Below are 18,005 nucleotides of genomic sequence, written 5' to 3'. Positions count from 1 at the left end.
TATTCGTTGCCGGATTTATGCACGGACGTTATACCAGGGTTCCGCTTTTTCGAAGCCCCCCTGCGAATAAAAAATAAAAATATACACAATTAAGCAAAACTTTGGTTTAGGGCCCCCAAGCAATGTTGGTCTAGGCACCCAAAAAGGTGTTAGCTCCCAAATAGTTACTAATAATACCAGAAATACAAAAAAAATAATAGAAATGCTGTTTATTGTGCGTAATGTGGACGTATCTCTATATATTTTTAATTCTATCTGAACAATACGGACATACGGCGAGTATTTCTTCCATATCCTTTTCACAGGAGACTTCGCTTAAGCAAAATTGCATGCAAGGCCACAGTGATGGAGCAATCATCGAATCTTAGTAATCGAGGCGCCACTTGTCTTTTTCAAACATACTGTAAAATATTTGACATTAGTGCTGTAGAGGCGCCACTTGTGTTAGTGAAATTGAGTGAAATACGTCACAACATAATAATAATGAATATATAGCAGTTTCGCAAAAGCAGTGAGCTTGAAAAATTTTCGTCCGCGAAGGACGTTGAACAACTCAATGGAAAAAATAACAGTTAGTTAGTCTTGGATTTGACAACGTAAATAAGAAAGATTGCAAAATATTATAAACAAAAAAAAAAGACTACAGGCAACATAGAAATATGTTAAATAAACAATTAATGTATATAATTTCTTTATTTTAATAAAAAAAAAAAGAGAACAATGCTGTGAATGTGAGAATCCAGGTTTCCCTCGTCCTGGCGACAAAGGGAGAGCATTCATATTAGATAGACGAACGAACATGCGAAATCGAACAACAGATAACAAACAGGGAACAACTTCATCTTTCTTTTCTCTTTCCTAGCTCGCCCCTAACGATCTTTCGTCATCATCACCATCAATATTTACATAACTCAATAAAAACAAATGCTTCCTCGAGAAGTGCAATCGGCTTTAACCCTATCACAACATGTAATAATAATAATAATAAATATATATAGTGTTTATTCTTTCAATATATTCAACGAACGATTACTTTCTCTTCTCGTTTATTATATAATAATAATTATTATTTTCTCTTTAACTTTATTCTCATTTAAAATTTACCATTAACAATTATAGTTTTACGATGTTGGCGATGTTGGGTGGTGGTGGGATTTTCTACATTTACTCTCTCTCATTAGGCGTCGCATCAATTTTTTTCTTATGTGTGTGACCGCGTGTGTGTGTCTTTGTTTATTTGTTTATATGAGATTCAAGTTTCACTGTGTGTGTGTGCGCGTGTGTGTGTGTATGAACGTGTGTGTATGTGTATAATGTCACATGTCAAATGTTATTACAAAAGAGTGAAACAATACACTAACATGTTAAAAATCGAACGCGCGCGCGTTATTTTTCTCTTCGAGCTGCAAGTTGTTTATCTCAAAAAATAACCGAGAGTAACGAAAACTAAAGAATAAAGTTATTAGCACTATTTAATCGTCTCGCATTATTATTATGTATTATTTTTTTATACACCGGATTCAAGCGATATTTAATTCTGCTTCTCCATACTCATGCGTTAATTAACTATTTCCCGGGGAAACGATTCACCTAAAAATTCATCTAAAACGTGGCAGATTCATCTTATTACACTTTTTTTGTTTTCTTTACATCATTATATCAATATCATTATCATTATTAATATTATTTAAAGAATTCAAACTGCTAAAATTCTGTGTTTCGACTAACTTTACTTTATTACTTCATCTTCATGGTTGTCTTTAATCTACCTAACTAGGACCGTCACGCGATTTTTTTTTTGGATTTTTATCGATAATATCGTATTAATGTTTTCTTTAATATACATATTTTCTCGTTTTTTTTGTTTTTTTTTTGTCATTACACGCCTACGAAAATAAATAAATAATTAAATGAAAACCGAAAAAGGAAACGGGAAACTGTTTGCTTATAAGTCCGCTTATTGTTACTTTTTTTTTCTACTTCTTATTATTCCTGGTTATCAGCTTTGGTGGTATTTTTATTTATTTATTTATTTTTGTTGTTGTATATTGATGGCAGTTGTTAAAGCCTCAGGATGATGGGCCGAAACTCCTTAGTCGACCATAAGCTCGAAGTGGACGGATCCTCTTCTGTCTACACGGTCGTGATGGATGTTGAGGGCCCAGGCTTTACATTCTATGTTGATGAGCACTCCCCCTATAATGCAACAACGATATCATATTTTGTACCTATACGTCAAATGAGATTGACAATTTATAATGAAAGTGTTAAAAATGACAGATATCAAACACCGATATTTATTATTGTCAACGATATTGTACATATTTCTGTATTCGAATGATCGCACTTACTGGCTGGTTTCTCGAAGTAGACAGCAACCAATGGACTAATGTATCCGTCTTGGTTCTGGAACGGGAAATATTGACCGGCAAATCCTGGTGCGGGGAAGAACTGAATGGCGCCGATGTTTTCGATGTCAGCGGGATTTTCGCCTTCGCAGGTCACCCAAACCATCTTGTTCTAAACATAAAGCAGAAGGAATTAATAATATGAAATATATTGATATTAACTTCATATTTACTTCTGGCGTTCCCTCAAGAGATTTGATCTTATCTTGGAGGTGATTTGGCATGTTGTTCGGCAGGTTGGTGTTATTGAAGAATTCTGGATGCCAACCGTAGATCTTGAAAAAAAAAAGAATTTATTATGTTCTCCTTTTAAATTCAATTAATCATACCTTGTTCAGTTTGAGGAATATGCAAGGACCGCCCGAACTAGAGTTGTAGTTGTATCCATCCTTAGCCAAGCAAGGTTGCCACTTATTATCCAGCTTGACATCGCACACCTTACCGGGGGTGGGTTTCACACCCTGCTGGCAATCTTCGATGTTACCTGGATGAGGGTTATTATCCTTGTTGTATACTGCAACACAAGTAAAGATTATTTTTATACTTGTTACTTATTTGAATTTGACAAATTGACAGTTGATAACAGTCAAATTGACAATTATCAAATATCTATAAAGTGGATTTAATAGTATGAAATTAAAATTACATTCGAGGAATCTGGACAGCTCCTCCTGCCAGTATAGTACGTTTCCCTTGTCATTGGATTTGTACCAGATCAATGTGCTCTCGACGTTACTGTCTGGTGGCATTGGCCTGAAGCCCAGACCAGGATTGCTGCCAATAAGCGACTCGTCCAGTAACCATTTCGGTTTCTTCGCATCCAGAGTTTGATAAAAGACGGTTAACATAGCAGCAAAAAAACCAATCAGTGCCGCATAGAAAATTGCATAGAACAACAAGATTTTAGCTGCAAAAAAGAAAGTAACAGTAATTATTAAAGAATGGCATTAGGGCATAACATACAAAATCATACAAATATGTATATTTATAAACTTTTGGGTTTACTTTTAAAATATTTAAAGTTGGTACGAAAGTGTAAATTTTGTTGTCTATGGGGAATTAAACACTAATTACGTCAATATTTCTGTAAGTTGGTATTATTTATTTGTAAGTTATTATATATTATATAAGATCATTCTAATTGTTTATTTTATTTGTACATCAGACGATGTTTTATTATTATGCTCTACTATAACTTTTGACAACAGTTAATATAGAATGAAAATTAAATAAAAACTAATTTATAATGGTAAATGTATATATATATGTTATAAATTTAATCGGGAGCTTGTATGTAAAGAAAGCAAAATGTTGTCAGAATGTAGAAAAAGTTTCATGTTGGCAACAGTCGTAAATCGTTGTGAGACCAGATGTGGTTGCATAATGTATAAGTTTCTAGGGGTGAAATCGAATCCAAGGAAATTGAATTTCTCGCTCGCTCAGCGAAAAAGGTCCGCAATATATCCCAATTAGAGTTGACGTATATGGCCGAACCTTAAGGTTGCGTAGAGATGGATGCTAGCCAGGTAAAGACGATTTCATTCCTTTCCTCTTTTATTTATTCGTTTAGGTCATGCAAGCAAATCGCTTATTTATAGGCTTAGTTTTCGTTTATTCTTCTTTTCGGAAGGACGAAGAGGACAATGTGTAGGAGTGGGAGGAATGTGTAGGATACGGAAGAACGGAAGTCACGATTGCGTAACGCGAGGAGGGGTAAGTAGGTCACTTGGATATTCTGCTGAAGCGTCGCGACGCCGCAGAGGAACAGGAAATTATGTGGAGCGCGCGCCTGAAAAACCAGATCAATAGTATATATATATACACACACACACAAACAAGTTCGTTTGTGGTATGAGAAGTAGAAGAAAACGCAGACGTAGAATGAAAGGGAGAGATTTTCTAAAAACGGGGGTTGGAAATGTTGAGCGGAGAATAATAAAAAGAAAAGTAGCACGAGACACTGAAATCTGTTCCATTACGGATCGATGGCTTTAGGCGTGGCTTCGCTGATTCCACCAATCCCAATTTGGCGCATCAGGGAACATAGGCGTAGACAAACGAGTTCGTGCGTTTCTATTGGTCAGAAAAGCAAAAAAAAATAATCTAACTATTCAGGTTTCAAAGTTTATTGACATTTACACGGTAAATCCATATTCCATTTCAAAGTATAATCTTCTTATGGAGTTGAAATTACTAAATGTGTTATAGGTAAATTTACTTATTTTAGACATTTAATATTTATACTACCATTACGACTATGTTTATTTATTGATTTATGTATTTAGAAACTCATTTTATAGCTGTCATACTTGACAGTTTGTGGATAACTTATATAACCTATGAATTGTCAAAAATTTGCTATAGAAGCAATTACGATTATTTAGGAGCGTGTGGATTTTAGGTAATTATTAGAAGTGTTGAAAAAGGGGGTGGAGCCAAAGCGCGAATCGATGATTTCGATTGGCTAAATTTGATAAAAGTGACGTTTACAGACCATCAGAAATAGTTATCCATACAGACAAAAACAAAACTAAAAGTAACAATTTCAACTATTATTATAGAATTTAATAATAATGGTTATGAAAACGAATAACTGCAAAATTACATTTTGACAGATTAAATATACGGAGTTGAGGCAACAAACAAATTGTTATCAAGCTATCGCGAACGCAGGAAATGACCGTCGCGTTTCTTGTATACTCACTCACTTCTGTACACGAATTTCCTATATAGTTCACTGGACATTTTCGTTCGAGGAAGCTTAGACCAACTTTTAAAAATATATAAATTTAACGTAAACCAATTTTCCACCGTCCACTATTAGATTCTCGACAATCTGCATGCGTGACCTCAGTCAAAATTTTGATAATGCTTACAAAAAATCGGGATCAAACAAAACAACATAAATACAAAAAATTTCGAGATAAGCGATTCATCTAAAATTATAATACGAAATAGCAAAAACAGATGTCGTCAACTCTCACGCAAATATGGCATCTGTCAAATGGGATACTTTCATCAATTCATGCATCAAAGTTGCTATCAAACAGAAACAATTTCAATCCATGCGGATTAACAAAATTAATTAACTCTGATAATGATCATATTATTTTTTATCTCTCTGTCTTTATCTTCTTCTTTGTATTAGACAGTGCGAACGCAGCTTAATTAATTAAGACCAGTTACAGAATTGTTTTGCGTGCGTTTCCAATTGATCTCGTTAACTTCTTAAATACCATGCTATTATACAAATTGCTGAGCTCAATTCCGATACGAAAAACAAACACACACAAAACGAAATATTTTACAAGCGTAAAATCCAACATTCTGCGAAATGCTCACGATTACATAAAAAAGATATTTAATTTTTCTAGCATCAGTTCCGATAGCAACATAAATCAGTTAATGATTTAATCACATCTTATCTTGTGATTGGATATATTCGGATATTTTTGAAACATCAAATTCGACGAACGAACTTTGGTTTTCGTTGAGAGAAATATAAAAGAAAACGGTTACGCTTGAAAAGAAATATAATAAAGCATGCGCTATCGGTTAACAGGAAAATTTCATACTTGGCGGTTTCCTGTTTTCTGATTTCGATAAAATTACTTATCTAGAAAGACCAGAAATATAAACTTAATCGAATATGTTTTGTTAGAAATGGTAAATAAGTTTGAATACGTTCAAAATATCAAAAAGAATATGATGCTCCACCCTAATATTGATCCAATTAAATGATCCAAGTGAAGTCTCAACGTCTGCGCAATTTCCACAGTTTTCTATATAATGTATTGTATTAAATTTCATTAATAATGTTTAACGTTCAAAATATATAATATATCGATTCCAATATTATTTACTATGAAGTTAAGGAATATTTCACTTTCCGATCTATAATATTTTATAATTTAAAAGTAATGTGTGTGATGTCAAAAGTACAATAAGTTTCTAAGTAAAAAAATCAAATATTAGGGAGTATTATTGTTTTTTCATTAAGCATCAATAAATATATTTGTTATTTAAATCAATAATCATTTCAGAATAATATTTAATTTAAATTCTGTACCAACATTTAAAACTATATTTTATGTTTGATATTTCTGAAAAAAAAAACAGAATCGAAATGCAATGAATTGTAATTTATAAAATACATTTTGTTGTACATCAACTTTTAACATTAACTATTTAAATATTTTTATAATATAATATATTTGATGTACAAAATTATAACGTGAAAGTAAATTGGAATTGAATTATAAAAGCAATAACTTTTATTTAAAGATTATTTAATTAATTGAATTGTCATTCGATACCAACTTAAAAAATCAAGTTTAAATGTAACGAATTAAATATGATCATGAAAAGAACGAAATGTATACCGTTTCATTCGTTTAACATTAATTTTAAAATTAATATATTCAGAAGAATGCGCATTTCGAATCGATTATTGAAACTTGCAGATTTTGGAGCGAAAGGTCAAGGGGTTTGAGCGATTCCCAAACGGGAACCAACCTCACACCCCTTTCCGGTTTCGCATGGCCGCCACCCACTTTACGTTCGTTCCAATCGATCGGGTTGGGCGCCGTTGCAAACCACCTCCAGCCAATCGATATGGTCATTTCCATAAAATTACAACGTTTCGTTGAAATTACTTCTATAAATTTGATATGATTCGATAATGAACTACTTGCGAATGATATAAAATTGGGATTTAATAATTCTTGGGTGTTGGTGCGACTGCGCGATGACATTTGGCATTTCGGAAAAATCGAGCGACCGCCGCCGCCCAATCGATTGGACTGCAATTTTGGAAATCGATAAAAAAAGGGTTGTTTCCTTTTCTTTCGGCTCTAATTTCTTCATTCTCATTCTCTCTTACTCTCTTCCATACATACTTTCTTTCTTTCTCTTGTTTCTTTTTACTCACCCCAACTGGAGCCGGTCCTGCCTAGAAACTGGGAAGTCTCAGAGTTCCACAGGAAAGTGCTGAAGCTCTCCCATTTGCCTAGTTTCGGGGGCCTGGTGTAATATTCTGACTTCTTCTCGGACATTTCGGTTGGTTTCTTTACTTAATTTCTGATTGAAATTATGTATTGAAACTTCGAGGTTTCACCGCCGAAGACTCTCAAAAAAGGGTTGGTCCTCTCTTGTTCTTCGGTCTTCTGGTTCTGCTGCTCTCCTCAACGGCGGCGGCAGTTTTGTGTGTTACTATTAGGTGTGCGTGTGACCCACTCGCGAACCCTCTCTGAATGGAAAGGGAGGCAGCGGCAACTTCTTCACTTCCAACCCCCGGGGGTGGCGATTCCGGCACTTGCGCAAAGTTCGCGCGATTATCGATCTTCCTGTGTATCCCTGCGAGCCTCGCTCTTCCCGTTTGCGCGCGCGATTCCACCGCAAAACGAACACAGGGAATGGATCTGGCGCGCGCCCGTCGCCGCCACCGCCGATGCTGTCGCCATCTATCAACGATTCGAACGAACCCGACACTCTGAAACATCTGGACGAACTGATGATATCCAATCGGGTCTATATCGAAATCCCGACAATCGAAATCCCGACAGTGTCTTTTATTATTATAATTTCTACAATAACATTTATAAATTATTGTACTATATTTTAATAGGAACGACCGATACTGAAAAAAATATTTTTCGATGGCTCTTTTGCCCGATTATTAATTGTTGTTATTTATTCTTAATAACAATAAATAATATTAATTATTATTGTTTTTTAGTGTTGACTTATTCATTATAAAACTTAAGAATAAGAAATATTCTATAATAAAATTAGTTTATGTTATTAACAATAAATAACAACAATTAATAATCTTATTAAGTTTTAGATTGTCGGGATTTCGATAGACGGGATTTCGGTTGTCGGGCTTGCGATTGCCACCGATCCAATCAATGTCTGGTGTGGCTCGTCCCGGCGTTCCCACATATCTCTCCACAGCTTCGTACCACATTTTTAAATTATCTTCATATATACATGTATTTAATTTATCATTCAATCACTTGTTAATTGATTATTTAAAGTGCTTTTGTATATTTATATTATTTTTTACTTTTTGCTATTGTTTTCTTTTTTTGACAGGCGAGGTTAAGTAAAATCAAATCAATAATTGATATAATATATACAAAGGTACAAACATTTATTCTTTGAGTATTTTTCATTTCATTTAATAAATTTTTATTTAGTTATAATAATAAATATTCGGGCAGAAAGACTTATGGTCAATTGGTCTATAGCCTTTTGAAACAGTTTTATTTTTGTTATTATGTTAATTTCATATTTTGGTAATTTGTTGCAATAAATATTATTATTATTATTTATTATTAATAAATATTTTTTTTTTAATTCCTCACAACAAAAAAAAATACAGCAGCAATCGAGGACTAATCGATTATTGTTGTATACTTTAACATCCAATTTATAATACGAATATTGATTACTCAAGCAAATATTTTTTGCTAAGTATCTAACAGAATTAAGTTGAAAATTTGTTTATTTATAGGTAGTGTTAATAGTGATTTGTGGAATATATAAGTATATTTAATTTTCTTATTTGAAGGACAACTTAGGCGTTTGATCTAAAAATACGATATTTCGGTATAGGCAACACAAAATGTCTCATTCAATAAATGCGAGTCGTATAAGTTGTCGACATGTTTCGTAACACTATTCCAATTGTATGCAACATGGTATACATCGGTGGTTGTATTTGAAATAAGTTTGATGACTGATTTTTGTATTATAGTTACAAAAGATGCTGGTTTAAATTAAATAAATAAATACGAAAAATTATGACAAATTATAATTTCAAAATTTTAAATCGAATAGAATATTTTTCGAATATTTATAATTAATATAAAACAACGATGTAATTATAATAATATATAAATATACAAAGTTATATTGGATAATATTATGTCAGGTTGGATTAGATTTTATTAGGTTTGAAAAACGATGACTAATTTGTATTGGTTAAAATAAAATGACAACATCTCACTCAATAAGATTGTAGTATGACATGTAGATGGCGCCTCTATCGCCAAATGATATTTAGGAAATACCAACCTTCAGAGGACGCCTCTCAAAATTTCATGGCAATCTGACGATTAGTTCACAAGTTACAGTGGTTTTGGTGACGCTACTTTTGAAATTTTCAAAATAATGGAAAAATCTGAATTTCGTGTGTTGATAAAACATTGCTTTTTAGTTTCAAATGTTTTTATTCATATATAAAGTGGTTTACATGTTTGAATTTTGCATAGTATTCATACTGCTTAAGCATAAGCTCTTTCAGCATGACATTGCTTTTTGATGAAAAAATATACCGTTCAAGCAAAGCAATGGCTTTATAAGTAATATGAGGACTCTTCTCCGTTGAGATAATTGGCAGAGAAGTGGTTTTAAACGCGGTCGTACAGGCACAAATGATGCTGAAAGCTCTGCTCGCCCAAATTAGACAATTGTTGCAGAAAACATAAAAAAGTCCACAAAATGGTTTTAGCTGAACGTAAATTGAAGTTGCGAGAGATAGCTGACACCCTGAAGATATCAGTAGTGTATTCACTATTTTGCATGAACATTTGATCATCAGAAACCTCTGTTCGAAATGAGTACCGCATTCAAGCTTAAAGTGGACCAAAAACAACAACGAGTTGGTGATTCCGAGCGCTGTTTGGAACTGTTCAAGCAAGATAAAAAGGATTTTTTCATGCGGTATATCTGGATCCTCCACTATACTCCAGAGTGAAATAGGTCGTTAGCTGAGTAGACAGCAAAGGGTGAAAGCCTTCTAAAGCAGCCAAAAACGCAAATGTCAGCTGGTAAGGTTTTGGCCTCCGTATTTTGGGATGCGCACGGAATTTTATGCGCACGGATTACCTTGAGAAAGGAAAACCAATTCAATTTTCAATTTAAAAATTCTTTATTCAGTGTAGATGCATATACAATGGTGTTATTATTAAGGGGTGGCGTAGAAGGAAAACCATCTATAGCGAATATTATATGGCGTTATGGGTGCGTTTGAAGGAAGAATTCGTATTAGTCATCCTACGAACTTATTGACTGAGGTGTTAATAGTATTGGATTATATAAAATTTGCTTTTTTCTAATCTGTATTATTTAAATGTTTCAATGTATTTAAATATCTTGATAACGGTGACTATTTATTTTGTATTTGCGGTGAGACCTTAAACATGAATTAATCAAATTAAGCTCACAAAAAATGCTTATAAATTCCTCTAAATTAAATAATTTTATGTAGACGGCGAGAGGAAACTTTATTCAATTGTAAAACAACGAAGGAAATGTAAATTACTCTTAGAATTTGGTAATATTTTAATTCTCTGACAGAAAAATTGAAGGGCATTTTGGGTGTTTTGATTGTTGATAGATGTAATTTTTATCAAATACATCTATAATGTTAGAGCTTTGATGAAGAACAAAAATATATATTTATATATAAAAGAAGCATAGGAAAACGGGCATTGGTGAAGCACGTACGTAAGGCATGCGTTTACGAATTATATAATGCCTAATGTTTCAATTAAGCCCCGTCATTTGCGCTGAGTGTGAGGATGTCGAAAATCGCTAATTTCCGGCGGCCCCAAAATCCTCCTCCACCTCCAAACGACGCATGCAGGCGTCCGCGATTCTCCACGGGCTCCGCTCACTTCGGTCCTCCTTCTTCTTGCAAACGCAGAGAACGCGAGAACCACCGCAGAAGATTCTGATTAACCGACTCTCCGAAGATCTTGTAAAGAACGTAAGAGAGCAACAAGTCAGAATCGTCGAAGATGCCGACGTCGAATTCGAATTCCAGTAACGTGAAAATCCGACAGCCGTCGCTCTCCCTCAGCAAGCAGGAGGATCTGCTCAACGTCCAGACTTCATACTACTTCAAACCAGAAGACATGAAGCTCACAGATAAGCAGAAGTTCCAGAAGTTAATCTGGGATCCGGAGCACAAGCAGTTTTTGGGCAGAAACGCTACCAGTTGGTGTAAGTTATTTAACTGAATAAAAAAAAATCAAGGTCAAATTTTTGAAAAAAAAAAACGAGTTACTTTTTTCAATTTACCAACTAATCAAAGTGAAAAACAAATCTCTTAAAATAAGAAATGACATGTAGAGGTTACAAAAAGAGATTAAAAGACCTTAAAATTTCATTAATTTCACCTTAAATCAAACGAATATTGTGGACAAAAAGATTTAAAGCTCTTTATTTATATGTAGCAGTTAAATTTTAAGGAACTAACCTTAATATTTTGACATTTAATATGTCAATGTAAGGTGCTGTATTTTTTGTCCATAAGACGCACCGCTTATTTGCTTAAAAATCAGTCAAAAATTTAGTATTATGGTCCTTTATATATTTTATTTTTCTAAAAATTGTCTCATAAAATCTTATAGTCATAAGTACACCTTGTTTTTCAAAAATATGTTAGTTTTTAATTGTTATATTATTGAATAATGTAGCAATATGTAAAGTTTTATGTAAAGTTAGAAAAAGCGTTCTCTTGTTTAAAAGTAAGTAAGATCATTGTAACGTTTTTCAAAAAGTAAGAGTGAGGTGGTATGAGATCGAAAAACGAATTTAAAGAAAAATGAATCAGAAGATACTCTCGTAATCCGAGTGTCGTTACGTCCGAGTTAAACGTCAATTAAGAAGTGCTTAAAGTGGCTTAAAGTTAAGTAGGTGGTGACGGTCAAAGGGTGTCCGTCCACTTTGGCAACAGCGCGATGGACGGACCCCGCCTACCTTCAAGCATAGGTAACCATAGAGAGAGAGTTCACAGGTGGCAACCGAACCAAGCCAAACAAACACACGAGCACCATCATATTCCGTCCAACCATTCAACCGTCCATTTGTTTGGTAGTTAGTTAGTTAGTTACATGTAGTTTCGAGTGAAGCGTACGATAAAATAAAGAAACAAATGCTTCGTTAACATTCCTCAAGAAGAAAGATTCATCATGACCGCATCACCGAAGCACCAGATGAGCGAGAAAGAAAGGTACGCGAATTTCCTGTACAACAAAGAGGACGGCACCTATTTGGGCCGCAGCAAGGAGGGCTGGGGTAAGGAAAAAACACATCATACCGTGCGTCGATGTAAACAATGGCAAAACGTAACGGTCAACAAACGCAGGTTGTGATGCATTTGTTATTTTTTACGAGAGTTTATGGAAAACAAATGCTTCCTTGATTAATTCTGTGACAAAGTAATTGAATTAAAAACACACATATACACGGAACGTCGTTATTGCTGAGTCATCGCGCAAGAATCTAATATTCAACAGAAGACTTACCGCATTACGCATCTCAGACAACTGAATATACGCATGTCGAACAGATATACGAACAGAAAAGCTTTTATTAATCGAAAAAAATAACCAAATAAATTTTATATAATTCTAGATGGTTAATTTGTTTTTTTTTTATTATATCAGCATTTTAAATTAAGTTGGCATTAATTACGTGTTTTTGAAATACCAAGATTTTATTCAACAAAATATTATATTTCTGACAAGTTTTTTAAAGCATTTTGTTTATATATAATTGTTAAATAGGTTATGTTTAAAAAAATGACAAAAGATATAAATAAGCGAGTTGTATTAAAATTATTATTTCAAATTAAATTGTAATTGGAAATTAAGTTGGTAATTGTGATTTAATTAAATGCTTTAGAAACTATCAAAGTTATACTTGTTTATTGTTTAAATTGTTTTTGTTAAGTGTAAATTTTAAATCGATTGTTAAACTTTTTCGTTTGCATCTGATTTTCATTTTAAGAGATATTTATTTTGGTAATTTAGATAATTTGATACAAACAATGATAAAATATGTTCTTTACTTTGTTTCAGCCAAAATATGTCTGTTTTACCTGGTGTTCTATGGCATGTTGGCGGCCTTGGTAGCAATATGCATGTGGGTGTTCTTCCAAACTCTGGACCCGAGGATACCGAAATGGCAGATGGACAGCTCCATCATAGGCACGAATCCAGGGTTGGGTTTCAGACCGATGCCCACCGCCGACAACGCCGAATCCACGCTGATCTGGTTCGAGGGATCTAACAAGACCAACTTCAACAAATGGGTTAATAACTTGAGCGCATTCCTCGACAGTAAATACAACATTAAATTAAAAAAAAAAGATAATTAAATGATTTTAATTGCAGAGTATTATACGCCCGGTAAGACTGAGAAAGGAACGGCTTCGATCCGTAAGTGCAGCTACAACCAGCCGCCCAAGAGGGGTCAAGTTTGCGATTTTGACGTGCGGCTGTGGGGCGAGTGCAGCCCTGACAAATTCTTCAATTACCATAGGAACGCTCCTTGCATCTTCCTCAAGCTGAACAGGATCTACGGATGGGTCCCGGAGTATTATAACGACATCCACGATCTTCCAGAAAACATGCCGGATGATCTCAAGAAGCACATTGCCAGCGTCAAACCGGAAGAGGTAATTCAAATCAGTGATTAGTTCAAATGACATTTTAAAGTGCCCTCTAACGGTGAATTAATAAACTGTTTTTAATTTTTTAGAGAAATACTATTTGGATTAGCTGCGAAGGTGAAAACCCCGCCGACATCGAGTATTTGGGTCCAATTAGCTACCATCCGCAGGTACAAGGTTTCCCCGGTTACTACTATCCGTACGAGAACTCGGAAGGCTACTTGAGCCCTCTGGTTGCCGTGCAGTTTTTGAGGCCAGTTTGTAAGAAGTTGTCCGCGCTGAATTCTCAGCAAGATTCTGATTGTGTTTTGTTTTCCAGCTGGTATCGTCATTAATATTGAATGCAAGGCTTGGGCCAAGAACATCAAGCACAGTAGAGCCGACAGGACCGGATCCGTTCACTTCGAGCTTCTGATCGATTAGACACATCTAAATATTATTAAACGAAGAAGAAGAAAAAAAAACAGTTTTAATTTTTAATTCATAAGCAAAAGGAGGAAGCGCGACTCGTACAGTTGGTTGCAGTACCACCAAAGACACCGTGGTTCACGATGATTTTAATTTTTACCTTTTTATTCGTATGTACATATATTTGTTTCACATTTTATATATATATATTTCTACAATCATACCTATTTTGTTGAGCTTTTCATCTGTAATGAGAAAAATAGAAAATAATATATATTACTATGTTAATAAATTATTTCCTGTAGCATTTTTCGTATTTTTCCAAATTAATACCAAGCAAATTCTAAGCAGACACCATCTTTTTTCGTCGGTGAATATTGATGTTGGTCAACATCTTAATAAAGCTGTTTCGTTCCAGGAATGGAAATCGGGTTACTGTGGAATGTTGTCTTTTGTTGTCTGATTAGGGTTGTAAATAAATCAATCCAACGGGTTTTAATTGTAATTTATTCTTAATATTAGTTAAACTAGCAAAACGATACCAACAGCAAAGAAAACAAACAAAGTAAGGTTGACATCAGCAGATCTGTAGCTATACTTATCCTCCAATTCGTTCAGATCGCTCCTCGTCTACGCCGTGGGCGTTCAAGACAAGAACTAAATAAATTATAACCAACAGCAAAGACCTGTTGGTTTGCTTTATTATATCAACTAATAAGATATAGTTATTCCTTTAACGATACGACTAAGACTATAGTTGTTCCTTTAACGTTATTACTAAGACTATAAAATTTAGTCATTGCACTCGATGGAATCTATTTATGAAGGATATGTTTCAATCGGCCATTGCCATAGATGGTATGCACCATTAGTGGTTGGTCACTACAATGCAATTGTTGTTGATATCTGTCACTGTGGTATGTTAACAGTTGATATTCGAGTCGCGTATGTAATTGCTAATTGTCAGATTTGACGTTTGGAAGTTGGTCGATGGGAAGACCACGGAGCGGAAGGAGAAATAGGTCGCGTCATGCAGGTTGCAGGAGATGCTGCAGCAAAGAATGCTGCGGCAGTTGCTGTCGATACCTTTATAACCCGAAGCAGCATACCTTCTGCACGAGAACCTGCGGCAGCTGGTGTGAGTGCAAGGCAGAAGCGAAGAAACTAGAGAGAATAGGTTTTTCTACTTTCAGGTAAAATTTTGACTTATTATATAGGCTTTATAATCTGCATCACCGCGATCTTCCTGCTCATGATCTACCTGGAAACGGATTCCAAAGGAGAAATGATTAATCCAAACGTCTTCAAGATCAAACTTCTCGACGTCGGAATTCCAGGTAAGAAGAAACGAATGCGAAGAGAAACAACGCACTCTTTATTCACCAATAAAGCATTTCAAGTGATGTTGCTAGTAATGTCTGTGATTGATATAGTGAATTTTATTTAGAATTTAGAAAATAAACGTCATTTTAAATAATTTGAAAAACTACTTAATAAACATATCAATTTATAATCAATAAAATCCATTGAGTAACGAAAATGTTAAATATTGCGTTCTAATATACCTATCGATTTTTTTCTTTTTATCAAAATAAACAAATTAAAGAATTAAATTAAGTTATGAAAATGTTGGATATTATAATTTCAGAAAATTTGGAAATATTTCTAAAAATTACCTAATAAACCAATTAACCTATTCTGATCATTATTATAATTATTAACGAAGAAATGTTACTTCAAAAAAATGTCATATCATTTCGTAAAATGAATTAAAATAAACAATGTAAATAAATAAATAAATAAAACTACACTAATTGAAAAGTTTTTCTATTTGGTTATATGTTTTCTTATAAGATATTATTTACATACATTAAGTAATGCGATTTGATAAGAATTCTGCTTGAAATAAAAACGTTGATGAAATTGCTATTTATTTGTAAGAAAACGCAGAAATTGATGTTTTTATTTCGCTTTGCAGGTGGCTCCCTTTTGCCGTCCTCCGCTAACAATTTATCGCTGCCACTGATCTGGTTAACTAAGAGCAGCAAAGGACCGAGCTCGAACACGTACATACACAAGATACAGACATTTTTGAAAAGTATTTTTTGATGAACATGTCTCAACGTTTTTGCATCTTTAAAGTTGATTTTTTTATCGCAGCGCAAAACGAGAAATGCAAGGAGCTGGAGAAGACCGGAATGAGGAAATGCCCTTTCAACCTAACGGAACTCGGACCGTGCGCCGAGCCGCAATTCGGTTATGATAACAAGAAACCCTGCATATACCTCAAGCTGAACAGGGTATATAATATACAAAATCAACAATTAAATTTACTCGAAACGCAATTAATACCTTATTTACTAAATCTAATTAATATTAGATTAAATGAAAACCATCTAAGAATTGTGATTGTTAACCCCTTAACCCATTGAAGGATCAGAAATTCCTAAATTTCTAGACCCAAGTGGGACAGATAACTTCGTCCACTCAATCAACATCGGATATTCATCTTGATGGATTCAACATTAATATCTTCTACTGCCCTATCAAATTTATCACTTTCCTGGACATTTTCCATAAAATTATAATAATGCACCACTAGGCATGTTCAAAAGGTGGTAAAAAGAGGTCCTACCGCCCCTCAAAGAGTTAAATGTTTATGACGTATATATTCGTCTTGGTCTATTGTATTGTGTAGCGCTTATAACGCTTATTCGCATAATTCATTTACTTGATTATGTCGAATATATACGTGTAATCCTTCCTAGTAATATAGGTGTGCATTCCAAGTTTCAACTTGTTTAGGCGCCGTACTATTACGATGTAGAAAATAACGTGAACTTCATTATATTTCAGTTCAATACGATAACTTGGTATCATTATTGAAAGTATTGAAATATACAAAAATACGTGGCCAGTAGGGCATACAATTCGTCAAACCGCTTAAAGTAATAGAAAAACTTTCATTTTCATTTTTTCTTTAGTTGTTGTCTTGGACGCCCACCGCGTACACGAAAAGCGATCTGAACAAATTGGAGGAGAAGTATAGGCGTAAGGTTGACATCAGCAGATCTGTAAGGTTTCCTTTCTGTGTTGTTGGTGTCGTTTTCTTTTACATTTTGCTTCATTCATTAGGTGATTTGGGTGCATTGCGAAGGTGAAAGCACCTACGACGAAGAGCATCTGGGCACTATCAAGTACCATCCGGAAGCCGCTTTTCACGAAAAGTACTTTCCCTTCGAGCAGGCCGTCTCCTTGAATCCGGTCATCGCCATTCAATTGGGAAACGTCCAATGTACGTTTGGTCTAACAAGAAAATCCAATACACAAAGTAATTATTAATTGCAGCCGGATACATCTTGCACATCAGATGCACCCTGTTTTCCAAAAACTTTCCGTATTCAGGTAACAGCGTGTTGAAGACGTTCGTCCTCGTCGATTGATAATATACCCTCAACTTAATTTAAGCAATCTTTAATCCACTAAGTTCTCAATTGTTATTGGTTTTCGTTATATCGCAAGAGAAAAGAAATAAATAGATCTCAGAATACAATAAAATATTTAATTCACTTTATTACGATATACTAATTGTTTGCATTGTAATATTTTGTACACTAGCAGTGGAGGAAGGAAAGGGAGGAGCACACACACACTTAAAGCACATCTCTTAACAAATCACAATCAATTAACGATCTGCTTCGTACGCACACATTTTCTTTAGT

The 18,005-nt window shown here is 34.3% G+C and overlaps 3 protein-coding genes across 5 annotated transcripts; 2 read left to right on the top strand and 1 right to left on the bottom strand.

The window, feature by feature from the left end:
- Window positions 1-1,318: 1,318 nt before the first annotated feature.
- LOC108568049 (sodium/potassium-transporting ATPase subunit beta-2) lies at window positions 1,319-7,823 on the bottom strand. The gene is made up of 6 exons (XM_017928908.1): window positions 7,339-7,823; window positions 3,055-3,315; window positions 2,738-2,922; window positions 2,582-2,683; window positions 2,352-2,520; window positions 1,319-2,196 (listed from the first exon to the last, which is right to left on the bottom strand). Exons 1-6 carry the CDS (start codon window positions 7,460-7,462, stop codon window positions 2,093-2,095), a joined length of 945 nt encoding a protein of 314 aa, XP_017784397.1. The 5' UTR covers window positions 7,463-7,823; the 3' UTR covers window positions 1,319-2,092.
- A 3,219-nt stretch (window positions 7,824-11,042) lies between these two features.
- On the top strand, window positions 11,043-14,587 carry LOC108568047 (sodium/potassium-transporting ATPase subunit beta-2-like). 3 transcript variants are annotated; one of them, XM_017928905.1, is made up of 6 exons: window positions 11,043-11,184; window positions 11,242-11,420; window positions 13,283-13,543; window positions 13,598-13,881; window positions 13,965-14,136; window positions 14,195-14,587. In XM_017928905.1, the coding sequence occupies exons 2-6, from the start codon at window positions 11,333-11,335 to the stop codon at window positions 14,296-14,298; spliced, it is 909 nt and encodes a 302-aa protein (XP_017784394.1). In that variant the 5' UTR covers window positions 11,043-11,184; window positions 11,242-11,332; the 3' UTR covers window positions 14,299-14,587. The 3 variants fall into 3 exon arrangements, with proteins under 3 accessions (XP_017784394.1, XP_017784391.1, XP_017784392.1); XM_017928902.1 differs by having other exon boundaries at window positions 11,043-11,420; XM_017928903.1 differs by lacking the exons at window positions 11,043-11,184; window positions 11,242-11,420 and adding an exon at window positions 12,037-12,497.
- A 526-nt stretch (window positions 14,588-15,113) lies between these two features.
- On the top strand, window positions 15,114-17,848 carry LOC108567971 (sodium/potassium-transporting ATPase subunit beta-1-like). The gene is made up of 8 exons (XM_017928796.1): window positions 15,114-15,141; window positions 15,251-15,421; window positions 15,477-15,620; window positions 16,262-16,381; window positions 16,444-16,583; window positions 17,268-17,357; window positions 17,419-17,578; window positions 17,632-17,848. Exons 1-8 carry the CDS (start codon window positions 15,114-15,116, stop codon window positions 17,724-17,726), a joined length of 948 nt encoding a protein of 315 aa, XP_017784285.1. The 3' UTR covers window positions 17,727-17,848.
- Window positions 17,849-18,005: the final 157 nt, after the last annotated feature.

This window comes from Nicrophorus vespilloides, unplaced genomic scaffold (genome assembly GCF_001412225.1).
Source record: "Nicrophorus vespilloides isolate i.1.1-1 unplaced genomic scaffold, Nicve_v1.0, whole genome shotgun sequence".
Lineage (NCBI taxonomy): Eukaryota > Metazoa > Arthropoda > Insecta > Coleoptera > Silphidae > Nicrophorus > Nicrophorus vespilloides.
The sequence above is the reverse complement of the archived record's forward strand: the minus strand, read 5'-3'. Positions and strand labels throughout refer to the sequence as shown.

Bases quoted from the DNA above. Each gene is read 5' to 3' on its own strand.
- LOC108568047 (XM_017928902.1), top strand. From the start codon at position 11,216: ATGCCGACGTCGAATTCGAATTCCAGTAACGTGAAAATCCGACAGCCG. The intron at 13,544-13,597 runs GTAAATACAACA...TTTTAATTGCAG, and splicing joins CTTGAGCGCATTCCTCGACA to AGTATTATACGCCCGGTAAG. The intron at 13,882-13,964 runs GTAATTCAAATC...TTAATTTTTTAG, and splicing joins CCAGCGTCAAACCGGAAGAG to AGAAATACTATTTGGATTAG.
- LOC108568049 (XM_017928908.1), bottom strand. From the start codon at position 7,462: ATGTCCGAGAAGAAGTCAGAATATTACACCAGGCCCCCGAAACTAGGC. The intron at 2,521-2,581 runs GTAAATATGAAG...CTTTATGTTTAG, and splicing joins CTCTTGAGGGAACGCCAGAA to AACAAGATGGTTTGGGTGAC. The intron at 2,197-2,351 runs GTAAGTGCGATC...GTTGCATTATAG, and splicing joins CTACTTCGAGAAACCAGCCA to GGGGAGTGCTCATCAACATA.
- LOC108567971 (XM_017928796.1), top strand. From the start codon at position 15,114: ATGTTTCAATCGGCCATTGCCATAGATG. The intron at 15,142-15,250 runs GTATGCACCATT...GCTAATTGTCAG, and splicing joins ATCGGCCATTGCCATAGATG to ATTTGACGTTTGGAAGTTGG. The intron at 16,584-17,267 runs GTATATAATATA...TTTTTTCTTTAG, and splicing joins TATACCTCAAGCTGAACAGG to TTGTTGTCTTGGACGCCCAC.